The 17430-nt window shown below is 41.2% G+C and overlaps 1 protein-coding gene across 1 annotated transcript in view; it reads right to left on the bottom strand.

Annotated features, from left to right (window-relative positions):
* zbtb16b (zinc finger and BTB domain containing 16b) overlaps positions 1-17430 on the bottom strand; it is a 101531-nt gene that overhangs the window by 28558 nt on the left and 55543 nt on the right. Inside the window, exon 4 of the mRNA XM_052107232.1 lies at positions 11959-12045. Within this exon, the coding sequence (XP_051963192.1) occupies positions 11959-12045 (87 nt within the window). The remainder of the gene's footprint in view (positions 1-11958; positions 12046-17430) is intronic.

Raw genomic sequence — 17430 nt, 5'->3', positions numbered from 1 at the left:
TCTGAATGTTCGGAAACAGTATACTATTGCTCGGCTGTTTAGAACTTCCTTTTGCCCCTGAAAAAAGAATGAATAAGAAATTCTACGGAAGTATATCGGGGCCTTAAGAGAGAGAGAAATGTGTACAGCTCTGCAGGGTGTCAGTATTCATTCAGAACAAGCCTCTCTATTCACAACACTTAATAAGGCCTAGGTCACAGGAAACAGGTGCTGCCAGGATCGTAAACCTCAGAGAAACTTTGTACATTACATTTACACATATTACATGATGTCTGAGCAATGAGTTCTTATGAAATATAAATTTAGGGTAAACATATATGAATCATTTTCTCAGCAAAAGCTTCAACCCTCATGTTCAGCTGTGACTGTCTGCCTAGAGACCTGAATACTATATGTGTAAAATAAAAAGCAGCAATTTTAAAATTAACTTTAATTTACCCCTTTAAATGTGTATGTGACTTGATAAAAACTACAATTTAAATTTTTATTTACATGTTGCGTTCCAGTGACATTGTTCATAAAAGATGAGGAAAAATGCTACATGTGTTTTTTTTTTTTTTTTAGCTATAAATCTCTCTTATTTGTTCTGTTGAGGTCAATAATTAGCGTCTATATTAAAGAAATGTACTGTAGCTCTTTTAGCTCTTCCTGGAGGTGGTATTTGCTACGTGTCATGGGTAAAGCCCAGCAGGGGGCGCACTGTATAACAACAACTCATGATGCAGCCCATCACAGCTCCGTTCACGTTCATAAACCTGTAGCTGTGAGTCAGATCTCTGTTTAAATAATCATAACGAGCAACATTTATATCGAGGATGTTTGATATTAATAACATTTCAGTATGATTCAAATGCAGTCTGCACTATGGGACCTAACTAAAAAAGCACATCAAATATTGGAATGGATAATGCAGGCTATTAAAGTGATAGTCCACAAAAATAAATAAAAAATCATTTTACTCATGTTACCCTAATGTTGTTTAAAACCTGTATTACCTTTTTTTCTTCCATGGATCAGAAATGAGATTTTAGAGGCTACCACCTTAGTCACCCTTCACTTTCATTATGGTTGAAAGATTAAATGAAAATGAATGGTGACTAATGCTAACATATGGGTTTAGAACAATGTGAGGGTAAGTAATGATGACAGCATTTTCATTTCATTTCATTTTCATTCCTTTCAAACAATACGAAGGAACTTACAATAGGCCATATGTATTTGTCTTTAACCAGTCCATAAATCAATACCTCAAAGCCTCTGTATTGACACAGCAGACCCTCACCAGGAGTTTCTCACCCTCAGTTGATCGTCCTGCCAATTAAGCCTTTTTTAAACATTGGCTGAGACATTTCAGAGAGGTAGAAAATGAATTCCTAATTGACATGCTGCCTCCCCCATTTTTCCCCCAGGAAGAGGAGGGACAGCAGCTGAAGGGAAACTCTACTAAGGCCCCTCACTGTACAATAGTGAGTGGATTTGCCTTTCACACTGGTCAGTTGACCCCTTAACACCCGATAACTACAAAGATCTGAATTAAAATAAATGCCAAAGACTTAAACCAATTCCCACAGTGCTTGTACGCAGAGTGCGAGAACATCAAACTTTTCTGGGAATCAGAAGCAGGTTTGTGTAACATTCTAGAAAGAGGACGGAATTTAAAACAGTGTTATCGACACAATTCAGACTCCACCTTACAAGTCTGAGAGAAGCAACAAATTCTTTAAAACATTTCTTGAACATTACACAGTAACAAGACAATAACAAATGGGTGAATCTCACCAAACATTTCAAAACATTCCCGGGTCATATTTCACCTCAAAATCCAAGAAAATATTTAAGTAATTTAAGTAACATTAAACATTTCCCAACCTGGGAGTTTGACTAATTAAAAGAACTTGTCTCCCCATAGGTTGCATATTCATTTCAATGGCCATTAAATCTCTTAAACTCACATCCTCCACAATATTAATCTGCCAGTAGACTGTGGCTATCCGCCAGCGGCGCTTTGAACTCCACATGAAGAGCACCTGCAAACAAAAGTGTCTCGTTCTGCGTTTTCCAGATAGTTTAGAATTTACATGCTTCTATGGTAAATAAAATACTTGATTTCTATCACAAGTACCATCTGGTCTTGTTTTGTACATCAAATAGCATTGTGCTGTTGTGTGTGTGTGTGTGTGTGTGTGTGTGTATGTGTGTGTGTGTATGTGTGTGTGTTTGTGTGTGCAGAGATTATTTTATTTACTGAGATCCGTGGCTCTATCAAAGGAAAGGAGAGCGTAACAGCCACGTTATCCTATTTTATGCTAAGCTTGTAGACACACCTTGGTATAAGGGCTCTGGTGTGTTTGAGTGTTTGTGTCAGTGTAATGACTCCTGGTGGACAAATTACAAAGTTTCTGCCCTGCCCAACATGTGTTTATATCATGTGTTTATGTCAAAAAACACCAAAGGTAATTCCAGAATTGAATCGTCCAGAATTTAAAATTATGTGAATGGGCCTAAAAATCGGCTTACTATTCTTTATGCAAAAAAACTAACCAAAAAAACTTGTTTTTGGGGAGAATGTGACCTGGACATTTTCTTGACAGGTTTCGTAGGAAATGCTCCTTCTGTGGATCAGTTAATTGAGTTAAATAAAAAGTGTAATTACAAATGCTTAAAATCATATGCAGAAAATTGTATGTGATGCATATATAAAGCATATATATATGATGCAACCATTTATTTGGCTAGTTAGACCAGTCAATAGAACACATCTTCTCAGCAATGTTTGTTAAAAAAGCCCACTGTCAGGGGATATAAACATGATAGCTATGCAAACAGGCTCAACAAATAATTATAATCTCTTTATCTCTGGACAAACTGGGTAGATTCACTTGTTGTGGGCTAATTCGTTGAAGAGGAAGGTCTTTCTGATAAGGATAGAGAATGCAAGTCCACACAGAGACATATTGTGAAACTCTATTCCTTTTATTGTAGCCATCGGGAAGAAATCTGGCTGGTTTTGTGAGCAGGACTGATAAGCAAGATAATAACTACGTGAATCACACATCTCAGGTTTCTTCATCAAGAACAAGATGGATCAGTGACAAATATTCATTTGAATATTTCCTGAACATGCCACCTAGTCTGAACAGGATTTACTTTGCCCAAAATCAAGCAACCAGAAAAGAATACGCTTTTCAGTTTGAAGCTGTTTCAGATAATCCAAGCATTCACAAACCAGTCACTTCTTTTTGAGACTATCAAACTATTCCCACACTTGAATCAGACTTATTTACATTGTAAATTACACAAAAAGACTGCAATTTATTTAATACTTCTTAAAGGTATCCACAAACATATCCAGAATCTAATTACATACTAACTACAGCCTCTTTTGAGTACAAAAACGAACAATATAGAAGTCCTGCTGTTCAGCCCATGAAAGCTCAGAGACACAGGAATCACAGCCTGAGGAGATGCACATGAAAACGTTCTTTTCAAAACAAATGACCCGCTTAGCAAAAAACTGTGGACACCCTGTGATGCCTGTTGCATCTCATGGTGCCTCCTAACAGGCCAAAGGACTGCATTGAAGTTATAGTACAATAAGAATTAGTCACTATGTGATGAAGAGACATGCTGGGAAATCTGCCGCACCACTGAGACAATCACTCTTAGCAGAACCGGTGGGGGGTCCATACTTACTGAGCCCTGGACCTTTAAAATCTAAATAGATTCAGTTGGGTCATGACAGAACAGAAGATAACCATTTCTCAGAGGATGTAAACATCAATATTGGCACAATATCAGCTAATCAAAAGGGTTTGTTATACCAAGGGGCCATTCACACAGAACACGCCCATGCGCTAAAAAATCTAGATACAGAGCCACAAATCAAGTAAAATGCAGAAACCCATTTAACCATTTATGTTCTTTTCAACTTGACACTGTGTCTAAAAAATGTCCATATAGTGCATATTTTCATAGGAAAACAATTGAAAAAGGCACAAACAGATGCAAAAACACATTTGGTGAGAGTGGTTCCAAAGGCTTCATTCACACTGCAAAGTTTTGGGGGTGATGATGACATTTAAAGGTGCACAGTAATGTTTTGCTAATTGCTTAACTTTTTGTAATAGTAGAATAGGTTTTATGAAAAAAGTATGTACATTCAACATGCAATGAGGATTCAGATCAGTCTTAGAGAAAGTTGCTTTATGGTTCTGGGTGTACATTCATGATTGCAGCCATGTTGAGATCATATGACCAGCTGAATATTAATTGCTTGATCTCAATAAACACTTGTAATTTGGCTGACTGTGAATAGCACATTTTTACAATGACATCGGTAACTTTAAACTTCATAATCTGTGTGCTGCATCTACGTCGCAATATAAACACAAATATTACTGAGAGCATCATTAAATGCATGAATAAATCCCCTACATTTTTGCCATTGCGTGGGCCATTTTCATCAAATATGAGCATAGTGAATTTCTTTATAATTCATTAATAAATAAATTCTTGCGTAAACCTTACATCTTGAATTAAATGCACATAACAATTTATTCACAAAATATACACAGAAATTCACTCTGCTTGTGTTTCATGAATGAGGCCCACAGAATGATAATTTACGGAATAATTTAGTTTGTGTACGCAAAAAAAGAAGAGTCACTTCCAAACTTGTGATGGTTGATGGTAACAATAGCATTGTTTTGTTTTTTTGACCAAAAAATGAGTGAGCAAATATGTATCATCGTCAGCAATTTTTACCTAACCTCTGTTGGCAGGCATATAATTGACATATTGTGCACTGTATAATTGCACTGCATTAACAAATAGTTGTTCAGTTTGGTTCCGTAAACACTATGTATATTTAATGAAAATTCCGTTGTACCTGATTCACAAGAAACTCTGGGAGTAAAGTGGCAGTTATTTGCACGTGATGTCTGCTGGTTTAACGGCCATAGGAATTGACCCTTCACTAAGCTCCACCCCCCCTGATTACAGTCGCTCGCTCTGACAAGCTCTGCAGAACTTCTCATAGGAATGAATGAGAGATTGCCTTCAACGCCGTGGATTTTGGTGAAATATTCTCATAAAGGGAATTAATAATATTCTCAAGTTGGTTGGAATGAAGAGTGAAATTGTAAGGCCTATTTATCTGACATTTTTTGTAAAAGAAATTGTTTAATTAAACAGCAAATTGATTGAAAACTGTGAATCAGAATTGAAGCAAATGATTATCACAGTCACTTGAAAAGAGAAAAGTGTCATTTGATAGCGATTTCACACCTGATAACATTAATGTAAGTAAACAGAACTGCTTATCACACTCATTTTGATGCTGTGAACTGTTTATTTACTATAGCTTTTAATATAACATGAATCAATACATAAATGAATTAACTTTCAGTTATTGGCTTTAATTTACCTAAGAGGAAATGTAGATGTCCTCACTGATGTTACTTATGCTCATTTGTGAATGAGGATTGACACAGTTTAATCCATAATATGCTCTTCTTCACATTTATTGAATTTTAAAAAAATAAGAAATAACACTGTGTATCCTCTCTCGGTACCTTGTGTCACTATTACAAGTAACCCGGCAACAAAGTGTTCTAAATTTTTTTTGATAATTTTTGATAAAAATGCTCAAATACACATCACTCCCATAGACTCTCACTGAAAAATAGCAAATGCTTGTCAGAATAATGGCGGCCCGGCAACAGCTTCTAAGACAGGATTGGTCAGAAACACTTTTAAGGTGGGGCTTATTGATGGGTCAGTTAAGCAGATCAGGCATCGGCACAAACACATCCGCATTTGATCCTTATTGGATGAATTCCTACAGCCATAGTTCATAGAAAATGTATTCTAAAAATTCTTTTAAATGAAATTAAGTTTACTACCTGCTTTCCATGGCCGGTAAGAGCACGCTCAAATTCCACGTGCAAACGTAGCGCAACTGTTCAGTGAATTCGCCCCTACTGTATGTATTATCATACGGAGCTTCTCAAATGTGCAAGTGGAGGTTAAAGTTACTGTACCTGTAACCTCTCAAGAGTATACAATATCAACAAAGCATATCAGAGAAACATGAACTCGTATCAACCTATTAAGCTACTAAATATGACCCCTTCTTTGAAGGCAGATTAATGTGTGGTTATGAATCTTACACATTAGCTATACCTCAGATGACCCTGCTGTGATTCAATTGGCAGCAAAGTGAGAGGCAGACAGACCAATCTACCAAAGTAAGGAACAGTCTACTTAATAATTAACGCAAAAACAGATACATTGCTCTTGTTTAACTGCTGTTTATTCTGTGGGGCAGATTGGTAAAGTCACAATGTGTTCCCGGTGAGTAATTCACCTGTGCCATCAGCCCCACTGTAAATGGAAAACACTTCCTGTGCATTTGCCTTAAATGACCAGGGGCAGCGAGACGCGTGATGAAGAGTTTTAGGAAATGTGACGTCATCAGCACACAAGACAGATGGACGAGTGCTTGCCCCTTAGGCCAAAATCATTTAAAGGCAAATCGCTTCTATTCCAGTCCCAAATAAAACCCTTTTAATAAAATGTTATTTCTGCTCTGTGAAGGATGCGATAAAGCAGTTCTCTGTTGGGAGGGGGGATAAAGAAACCGCTGTAATGTACTGGCCTGCTTTCTAGTCTGCCTGCCAGTGCATGGGTCCTGAGACACTTGTGAGGTTTTATTTTGGGATGCTTTTAAGTAGGTCAGCTCTCTAGTAGGTCTTGTCTATGACAGCAGAGCAGCTAAGTGTAAACAACAGCACATGATGTTGTTTGTCTCTAGCTCCGTCCTGGCACCAAATGCCACCAGCTCATAGTTCTTTGTTAGAATGCTGTGTGGACATCATTTGACTTAATTGTGGCTTCTATGTCTTTTATTGCATATATATCTTTCATTCTATCAAGACTTTGACCACGTTTGCATGCACTTAAGAAACTGCTTATTCCAAGGTTTGGCAGAAAGGGACATTCTGAAAAGACACGCAGACACGAATGCAGCCATTTAAGGGATCAAAGGCTGTTTAGAGAAATCACTTTAACACACATGGTTTCTGCCAAAGAACACGGCTTTTGTGTCCATGTTAACGCGTAAGTGTAGTTCTTATGTTTTTGAAGAGTGCATTACAGGATGTGCTCAAATGCGTCGGGGGAACCCCAAAGTCTGATGTAAAGGGATACCCCACTATTGCAATGCACCAATTGCATTACATAGTGCACACCACTTTCGTGTCTTCAGCAGCTTTCGCACATTATACAGCTTTGTGAAGAACGTTTAAATGAGTTATTACAATTTGATATCCTCAGAAGTTTTTTCTCCACTGCCTGCATAACGTCAGAAATGACAGCTCTTTATTGTTGAACGATGGATGTGCTACTGTTACTATTGTTTCGGGAAACAGTCATCACTAGCTAGTTTTCTTCAATGATGCATCGTACTATGGTGGTTAAGCAGAGAGTTACGTAACTGTAAGGGAAACGCATCCCTGATCGGAACAGAAATGACCAGAACCTTTGCAAGGATATCGCTTCAGGTGAACAAGTTCAATTCTTGTACGAGAAAGTCATTTTAATGGAAAATGTATTTATAAATGAAATACATATCAGACACTTTGTATTGCTGAATATAATTCTCATCAAACCTCAACATGCATGAAATCTAATATAATCAAATAAATAAATCAGAAGTAACCTGTAACTGTAGTTATCAGCGTATTGATGTGCATGTTAACATGCTCATTTTCAATATGTTGATTTTGTATGTTTCATTGTCTATCCAGATGTACAAACATGTGTGATAGAGACTACGTTGACTGCAGAGATTAGTGGTAACTCTGCCAAGACTATTTTCCTCCACCGTTTCAGTCCTCATAGAGGAATGCTGTCTTGGCTCTGCAATGAAATCCACAGAAATATGGAATTCATGCCTGATTAAGTCCAGAACATGTATGAAAGTGTTGACAGCATTGCTCACTTTACTCTAAGTGATGGCTGAAGTCCAGTGCTAGAGAGGTTTCTGAAAATGGGTGAGCTATGTCCTCCAATCCTCTCCCCTAAATGTGCTGCCAAACTGAAATGGAGAGCACGATGTTTACAAGTTTAGGAGAGAAGGTATAAAATTCTGGGCATCATTAACACCAGCCCTATGTCGACATGCATTAAGTATTTATACAGTGTGTGCCACAGTGAGTTACAGTTACATGCCAACGTTTTAGAGAGGGTTATCGTCTTTCTCCTTTTGGAACACAGGCGACAGATATTGCACCCTCATTGTGCTAATATTGTATATTACTACAAAAATAATAAAACAATTTTGAGAGAATCCTGATTCTGATCCAATAGCTTGTAAGTTAGCTGTCATGGAAACGTTTAGCATCTCAAATCTTTACAGATAACAAAAGTATGGCACCTTGTTTTAATTAGGACTCAACCTTTATATAGATTCAACATGTGGATCATTAGCCCCATGAAACGCTTTTATACCCAGAGAGCAAATTAATTAGTGCATTCTGGAAAACCAGTGTCAGACTGTATCCTCTGACGGCAGTCTCTATAGAAAGAATGAAAAGCCAATATAACAGAAGTACAGATGGTAATGATGGTTAAATAGGATGCAGTATAATGATTACAGAGTTCTTGGCTAAAGCGGCCTTAAAGAATTTGGACATTTAAGTTACACTTACAAATGTATGAATTTCATTGCATTAGATTACAAAACAAAACCTAAAACAAGTGGCATCTGAAAACAAATTATGCAGATTATCAGAAATACTTTTCTGAGCATTTATACAATGACCATTAACTAACTGATCATTTTTAGCGCCTGTGTCCTTCCAAAGTAACCACAGGTATACTTCATCACATTATCTATAGACATGTTTCAGTAAGTTTGACAACAAGGAAGTTTCATTATATCTCTTGTATTTCATTCAAACTTCTTTGTGTAAAATATTTTTCTTGTAAAGTGTGATTGTGCTGTCTTGCTTTAAAAAAATACCACTAGTTTAATATCTTCTTGTCTAATGCAACAACATTCCTACATTTTTAAGTGTGGCTTATGAGTCCAAATATGTTTTGGAGTCTCTGTATACAGATCTAGGGGCATTTATTATTATTTAAAGGGGCATTCAGTAGTTCTCTAGCTAGCGTTAGCATTGCACTTCTTTGTGTACTTTAAGTACTGATATGACAGTGGTGTTAGACGCTGTACTGCCATCTAATGACGTGGATAAGCCTGAACTTCTCTGCTGTCCTCACCAGCTTTTGAATATCATTTACATTTGGAAAATTTTGGAGTTTAAGGTAATTTTTAAAGTTATTTATTACTACTATAATATAAATGATTTTCTTTAAAACAAACATCAGAATTCAAGCAAACAGACTTCTACAGTAAAAGACAAATTATTATTGTCCCTCATATCAATAATGTTTGGAGACTATCTACGTTTCACATTATTTATAAAGACAGATTTTACCTTTATATGTTTTTTTCTCCCAGTTTGGAATGCCCACTTCCAACTACTTAGTAGTTCCTCGTGGTAGCTTAACAAGTGAGACAGTCAACCCACACATCTTATCACATGGCTCGACAAGCATGACACTGCAGAAACTCCGCACGTGGAGGATCATGTTAATCTCTGCGATCCACGCACAACTTTCCACATGCCCCATTGAGAGCAAAAACCACTAATCATGACCACAAGGAGGTTATCCCATGTGACCCTCCCTAGCAACTGGGCCAATTTAGTTGCTTAGGAGACCTGGCTGGAGTCACTCAGCACACCCTGGATTTGAACTCATGACTCCAGGGGTGATTGTCAGCGTCAATACTCGTGAACTACCCAGGCCCCTGATATTACCTTTATTAGAGAACTGCTTAGCGTAAAATAAACCTCAATTATCTGGTGATACAGAATGTCATGGTAAAGGAAAGAATTGTTGGAGAATTTTTTTTCTTTGTTTCCAAGCAAAATCATGGTTTACACAAAATCCAAAACAATCACTGTGCCAAGATACTTTGCTCTAAATGAATGAAGACATATGCCATTTCATAGAGGTGGAGGTAGATTGGCCCCCCTTTCTATAACTGTGATAACAAATAAAATAAAATTGCATAATGCTTTCCGGTTGCGTTTGTAAACACTGCTGAAAATTGTGCATTAGGTGTCTAAGGTGTCCATGCATCTTTAAGCTTTAAACTTTTTAAGTGTTAAAATAATTTCTTCTATCCAATTTTAATATGCAGTGACAACTATTAGTCAGCCATTTTTTCAAAAATTTTAAAATATCTCAATGGCACTATAAAACTGTGTTTGTTTTCAGCGACCTTCTTAGACCCACCCCAACAACGTTACCCAACCAATGGCATTAGTTGGGGGGGGGTGGGCACTATCTGACTGTTTGAACAACTGTGGGCATTGGGCATATTAAGGGATTATTTATTTATTTATAAAAGAGTATTACTTATTTATGTTTATTTTTTTTTTGCCATTATTAAATAATGATCAAATGAAAATAACTGGCATCTGATTTCTGAAAGTTCCAGTACCCTAGTATCTGCCACATTATTTTAACTCACTGACAAGTGCCATCTTCTATCAGATATTTTTGCATCGACTAAAATGTGTTTACCTTCCCCTGTGGTGCGACTGAAAGTGCGTTGCATCAGCAAACTTTGTTATAACCAGGAAGTAATCATGTTTGTATAATCAGTGACGAGTGTGATTCAGAGGTTGCATTTTTCCCACTAATAACACATTTTGATGATGGTTAGGTTTAGGTTTGGGTTGGGGAGTACAGTTTAAAAAATATGTATTCCTCTTTAATGTATTATATCCTGTACAGCTGAAAACAACTCACTTTACAACTTGCTTTTGGCGCCCCTCTGAGAACATTTCACCTGGAAAATGGAGCTCACATGTGCCAATGAGCCCAACAAAATGTAACGCTTTGGCCACTGGGGGCAGTGTTTCGAATTTCAGTAAGCACAGACAGATTCTAGCTAAAAAAAAGTCAACCTAGTGGTTTCACTGTTAGATCAGTCTGACTGTTATTGCTGTGGATAATGGAAAGAGGAAAGGAAATAAAGAAGGAACAATTGGAAAATGTCACAAGCCAGACTTGAACTGATGTCTTCCACATGAACACCATGGCTCAATATGGCTGAACATGTGTGCAAACTGCTAGGTCACAGCTCCAACCTTCAGAGGGATGTTTACTTGCACTAAAAAATTTTAACCGAAAAATGTGCTTGATGTAGTAACATCTAAATTAACTGGTTTGATTCAATTCAAAAATATTATTTAACGTCACTGAAACAACCTGAATACATTAGGCACAAACAAAACACATTTTTAGGGTTAGATCAGGTAGAAACAGCTAAATAAGGTAACAATGGCAGGTTACCTAACCCTGTGGATAATTACAGAGTAATCAGTAATTAAGTTAACAGACAATAGCTGTAACAGGTCAGAGCACATTTCTTACCTAACCAACTATATGATTATTAAAAAGCACCACTGAAACCAAAGCTTCAAGTTATCAGATGTCAGTAAAAATGAATATTTGACAGGAGGGTGGCAGATGAGCGCTGTTGGCGTGTTAATGAGCGTGCCAGAGCGCTGATGACTCACAGGTCCGGGTAACTCTGTACAGTGCGCTCTAATAAATGTAGCACAATGCCATGCCATGTTTAGACAAAGTGATGGTGATTGTTGAAACATAGCACTGCTGCTGTGCCACACCGGTGTGCTGCCCTGCCCTGTGACCGCACATATTACTGGCTGAAATTTTAGAGGGCACAGAATCTTTCCTTCTAAATTATAGAAGACCATCAGATTGGGGTTTTGATAGGGTCATAAACACAACTACTACACTACTCCATTGTGGTTAACTTAGGTTAGATGAGGTCAGAGAGAAGGCTCCTCCTACCTGTGTGTGTTTGCCGATGGGCCTCCAGTGCATCCTCCTTGGAGAACTGAGCGCCACACTGATCACATACTAGTGCTTTTGGTCCAGCTGGTAATGAAGGAAAGCATATATTGTTAAGATTTTGATAGACATTGAAATGTTCAACAGACAATTTTTAAAAAGTAATGTACAACCACAGGAAACCAAGTTTAGTTTTCAGGCACAGTCTCAAAGCGGTACTCTCATTTATCATTAAATGATGGATAAACTTTGTCTAAGATTTTAATGGCAAATTTATTTATAAATGAAATCAAGACTATTAAAAGCAAAAATTCACTTTTTGAATGACTGAATAGAATTATCATAAAAAAATAAGAATGAAATATAGTAAGTCAAATATAATTTGATTACCTAAAATTACTAATGGGATCCCTTTTCAAATGCGGTATGCAGGTTCCAATTAGGACCAAAAAGGATTTAATAGTCTGATGCCATATAAGGACGGAGCCCCTTAGAGGACAGGGCAAGATTTTTTTTTTTCTGAATCTGTTTTGCGTGACCTTGCAGTAAGTTTTGCATTCCGTCGCAATAGTTTGCATTCCACTGCAATAAGTTTTGCATTCCCTTGCAGTAGTTTGCGTTCCCTAGCAATACATTTTGCATGCCCTCACAATAGTTTGTGTTCCTTTGCAATAAGTTTTGCATTCCCTCACAATAGTTTGCGTTCCCTGGCAATAAGTTTTGCATGCCCTCGCAATAGTTTGCATGCCCTCACAATAGGTTTCGTGAGCCATCCCATTTTTTGTGTTGCCTCTCAATAAGTTTTGCATTCCCTTGCAATAAATGTTGTGTTCCGTCGCAATAAGTTTTGCATTCCTCGCAAAAAGTTTTGCATTCCCTCACAAAAGTTTGCATTCCGTAGCAATAAGTTTTGCATGCCCTCGCAATAGTTTGCGTTCCTTTGCTAAATTTTTGCATTCCCTCACAAAAGTTTGCATTCCGTAGCAATACGTTTTGCATGCCCTCGCAATAGTTTGTGTTCCTCTGCAAAAAATTTTGCATTCCCTCGCAATACATTTTGCATTCCCTCGCAATAGGTTGGGTTCCTTCACAATAAGTTTTGCATGCCCTCGCAATAGTTTGCGTTCCTTTGCAAAAAGTTTTGCATTCCCTCACAAAAGTTTGCATTCCGTAGCAATACGTTTTGCATGCCCTCGCAATAGTTTGCGTTCCTTTGCAAAAACTTTTGCATTCCCTCACAATAGTTTGCATTCCGTAGTAATAAGTTTTGTGTTCCGTCGCAATAAGTTTTGCATTCCTTGCAAAAAGTTTTGCATTCCCTCACAAGAGTTTGCATTCCGTAGCAATAAGTTTTGCTTTCCCTTGCAATAAATGTTGTGTTCCGTCGCAATACGTTTTGCATTCCTCGCAAAAAGTTTTGCATTCCCTCACAAAAGTTTGCATTCCGTAGCAATAAGTTTTGCATTCCCTCGCAGTAGTATGTGTTCCCTAGCAATACGTTTTGCATTCCCTCACAATAGTTTGTGTTCCCTGGCAATACGTTTTGCATTCCCTCGCAATAGTTTGCGCTCCATAGCAATACGTTTTGCATGCCCTCGCAATAGTTTGCATGCCTCACAATAGGTTTCGTGAGCCATCCCATTTTTTGTGCTGCCTCTCAATAAGTTCCCTCTCGAGAGGTCTCTCCTATTGCGTAAGTAGCTTACGCTATGGGAAAACTCAGTTTCTCGAGAAATATTGAAGTCTTCATGTAAAACGCATTGCAGCTGCACAGCAGACAGCAATGAGCGAGGCAGCTCAGTCATTGGCTGTGCTGCGGCAACTTGCTCGAACCAATGGCGGGGCGACTCTGAACGCGTGACCAATGGGCGCGCGCTTCGCGCTCGTGCACTCAGAGCCCGCCAAGATGGGCGTGGCTAGGGCTATATATTATGCGCCCCGTCATGAGAGTTCTTTAGATTTAATCTCCTTCAGCAAAGACCTTCTCTTCGCTGGATCCTCCGGATTATTGGAGTCTGTTACGCCCGCCGTCGACAAGCCTACAGCAGGACTGCTCACGAGGACGCCGGGCCTTCAGCCACATTCAAAGCCTTCTGCTACGCCATCCGGCGCGCATCACCCTGATATCCTTTTGCTAAGCTACTTTGCAAGTGTTCAGCCTCTGCGACGCTTTTTGTATTTTAGTAAAAGAGCATTTTAGGCGTTGTTCCAAATGCCTTCCACCTGCGCCTCGTGCAGAGGCCTTCTTCCTGACAGGGACCGTCACATTATCTGCACTCGCTGCCTGGGACCCGACCACGCAGAAGCTGCTCTCACTCGAGGCGGATGCCCCGAATGTGACTCCCTGGGCCTCACCGAGCTGCGCGCTCGCTTCGCCGCCTTCGCCGCGAATGAGCCTGCTACCACCGTGCTGCCGTCCCCTCTGTTCGAGCCACGCAAGAAAAAGCGCCGCTCACAGAGGCCACCAGTAGTGCGCCAGAAGTGCTTCACCACTACAGGAGAACTCCCCGCCGCCAGTCCATTTCACGCAGGCGGACCAGCACCCCTTCAACAGAGCGGTGGGTCTCGTCTCGTTCGGCGTGTCAGGGGACGACGGTGAAAAGGATGACAGCCTTTCCATTGACGCTGCATCCGACGACTGGCCGGGCTCGGCCTGAGACAGCGGGGAATGCGAATACTGAATTACCTCGACGATTGGCTAATCATAGCACAGTCAGAGAGTCAGTTAACAACGCACAGATCTTGGATTATCAGCCATCTAGAATGCCTGGGTCTGAGAATCAATTTTGCAAAGAGCGTGCTATCCCCCAGCCAAAATATCTCTTTTCTGGGAATAGTGCTAGAGTCAGTGCAGATGACGGCGCGCCTCTCATCAGAGCGCGCGCTCGCTATTCGGCACCTTGCAACATCATTCAGAGCGGGCGCGCACGCCCCCGTCAAACAATTTCAAAGGATGCTCGGTCTCATGGCCTCGGCATCAGCTGTACTCCAGCTAGGATTGTTGCACATGTGTCCTCTCCAACGCTGGCTCAAGAGCCGTGTCCCCACTCACGCGTGGCGCTCGGTCCACTTTTTAATCAGAGCGAATCACGGCTGTATAAAAGCCCTGACGCCCTGGAAAGCCGTCGACTGGTATCAAACCGGCGTGAGTCTGGGCGTGAACACACGGAGAAAAATGATCACGACAGATGCCTCCAAAATAGGATGGGGGGCCCTTTACGAGGGCAGGCCTGTCTCCGGCTTTTGGTCAAACCCGGAAAAGTGCCTACATATAAACTGTCTGGAAATGAAAGCGGTCGCCTTGGCTCTCAGAGCCCTGCTTCCGTACCTGAAAAACGAACACGTCCTGGTCCGAACAGACAACATGACGGTAGTATCGTATATAAATCGCCAGGGTGGACTCAGGTCCAGCTCCCTGCACTCTATGGCCAGGGAGCTCATCTTATGGTCACAGCACAACCTGCGCTCGCTGAGAGCAGCGCATGTGCCAGGCGTCCTGAACCAGGGAGCGGACATGCTGTCCAGAGACAAAGTTCTCCCAGGGGAATGGTCTCTCCACCCCCTGACGGCTCAGTGGTTATGGCAAACCTTTGGCGAGGCAGAGGTCGACCTCTTCGCCTCCAGGGAAAATGCGCACTGCCCTCTTTTCTTCTCAAAAAGCACGGACGCGCTCGCCCAAGTCTGGCCGAACCACCCCTTGTATGCTTTTCCCCCGATCGCGATGCTACCTCAGGTCATCAGTCGGATCAGGGAAGTGAAATGTGCAGTGCTCCTGGTAGCCCCACTCTGGAAGAACCAGACGTGGTTTCCAGAACTGATGCAGATGATGCAATCTGCCCCATGGCCGATTCCGTTGAGGCTGGACCTCCTCAGGCAGGCCAACGGGATGATTCTTCATCCCCACCCCGATCTGTGGGCCCTTCATGCATGGCCCCTCAACGGGTTCCCGAGAACCTCCCCAGCGGAGTGTTGAGAACCATCACTGAGGCGCGAGCACCCTCTACGAGGCTTATATGCCCAAAAGTGGAAAGTGTTCAGTGACTGGTGTGATACCAAGAGCTTGAACCCCAAATTGTCGCGAGATACCAAGTGTACTCGCCTTCTTGCAAGAGCTGCTGGAGGCGGGCGCACACCCTCCACGCTCAAAGTCTATGTGGCTACCATAGCGGCGTCACACAATCCTGACAAGGGACGCTCATTAGGGAAAAACGACCTAATCATTCGTTTCCTAAGAGGCTAGGAGGATGAACCCTCCTCGCCCCCTCGGTGCCGATCTGGGACCTGGTCACGGTCCTGGCGCACTCAAGAGTGCCCCGTTCAAACCTCTCCGAACCATGCACCTTAAACAGCTCTCGCTCAAAACTGCGCTCTTGCTGGCGTCGCCTCAGTCAAGAGAGTGGGCGACCTGCACGCGCTGTCATCAAGCTGCTTGCCTGGAATTTGGACCTAACGACTGCAGAGTTGTCCTTAGGCCAAAGCACGGGTATATTCCTAAAGTGCTCTCCACACCCTTCAGAGTACAGGTTATATCTCTGGCAGCGCTATCGTCTCCAGCAGATGAAAGCGACGCTAATTTACTCTGCCCGGTCAGGGCGCTCAGAGTATATTTGGAACGTTTTGCCCCGTTCAGACAGACGGAACAATTATTCGTATGCTTTGGCGGCCGCACTAAAGGTCTCGCAGTTTCAAAGCAAAGAATATCGCGCTGGATAGTGGATGCTATAGCGCTGGCTTATGAAGCCAAGGGCCTTCAATGCACCTTAGGCGTCAGAGCTCACGCTACGAGGAGCATGGCCTCCTGGTGGGCGTGGTCGAGTGGGATACCCATTGAAGATATTTGTGCGGTGGCAGGCTGGGCCTCGCCTTCGACATTTATCAGGTTTTATAACCTACAGGTCCCCTCATGGCATTCCAACATTCTATCAGCCTGACTGTAGTATGAACTGGAGTATGTATTTGCTGAGCATTATCTCCTCCCTTATAAGGTCCGTCTCTGACTGACTTAGAGGGTTTTTTATGCATATCAGTAAGTAGAAAAAATCAGTACATAAGATATGTGCTTGTGTTTTTACAATGAGCGCCCCACCATGGGCCACCTTGGGGCAAAGGCGCTCTGTATTATCCCATTATATAGCTCGCCGTTGGCCGGCTCGTTGAATAATCAATTTGCTTTAAGGCTCAGGCATCTGCCTCTGGCTTTATAGAGCAAAGTCAGCACGCACGGCATTTTGCATGGTGTTCCCATAGCGTAAGCTACTTACGCAATAGGAGAGACCTCTCGAGAGGGAACGACTCGGTTACTAACGTAACCTCGGTTCCCTGAGAGGAGAAAACGAGTATTGCGTAAGCTGCCGTGCTTGTGCTTGGTCAGTTCGCTTCAGCCGATTGAACCTAAAGAACTCTCATGACGGGGTGCCTAATATATAGCCCTAGCCACGGCCATCTTGGCGGGCTCTGAGCGCGTGAGCGCGA

This window comes from Xyrauchen texanus, chromosome 36 (assembly GCF_025860055.1).
Source record: "Xyrauchen texanus isolate HMW12.3.18 chromosome 36, RBS_HiC_50CHRs, whole genome shotgun sequence".
Lineage (NCBI taxonomy): Eukaryota > Metazoa > Chordata > Actinopteri > Cypriniformes > Catostomidae > Xyrauchen > Xyrauchen texanus.
The sequence above is the reverse complement of the archived record's forward strand: the minus strand, read 5'-3'. Positions and strand labels throughout refer to the sequence as shown.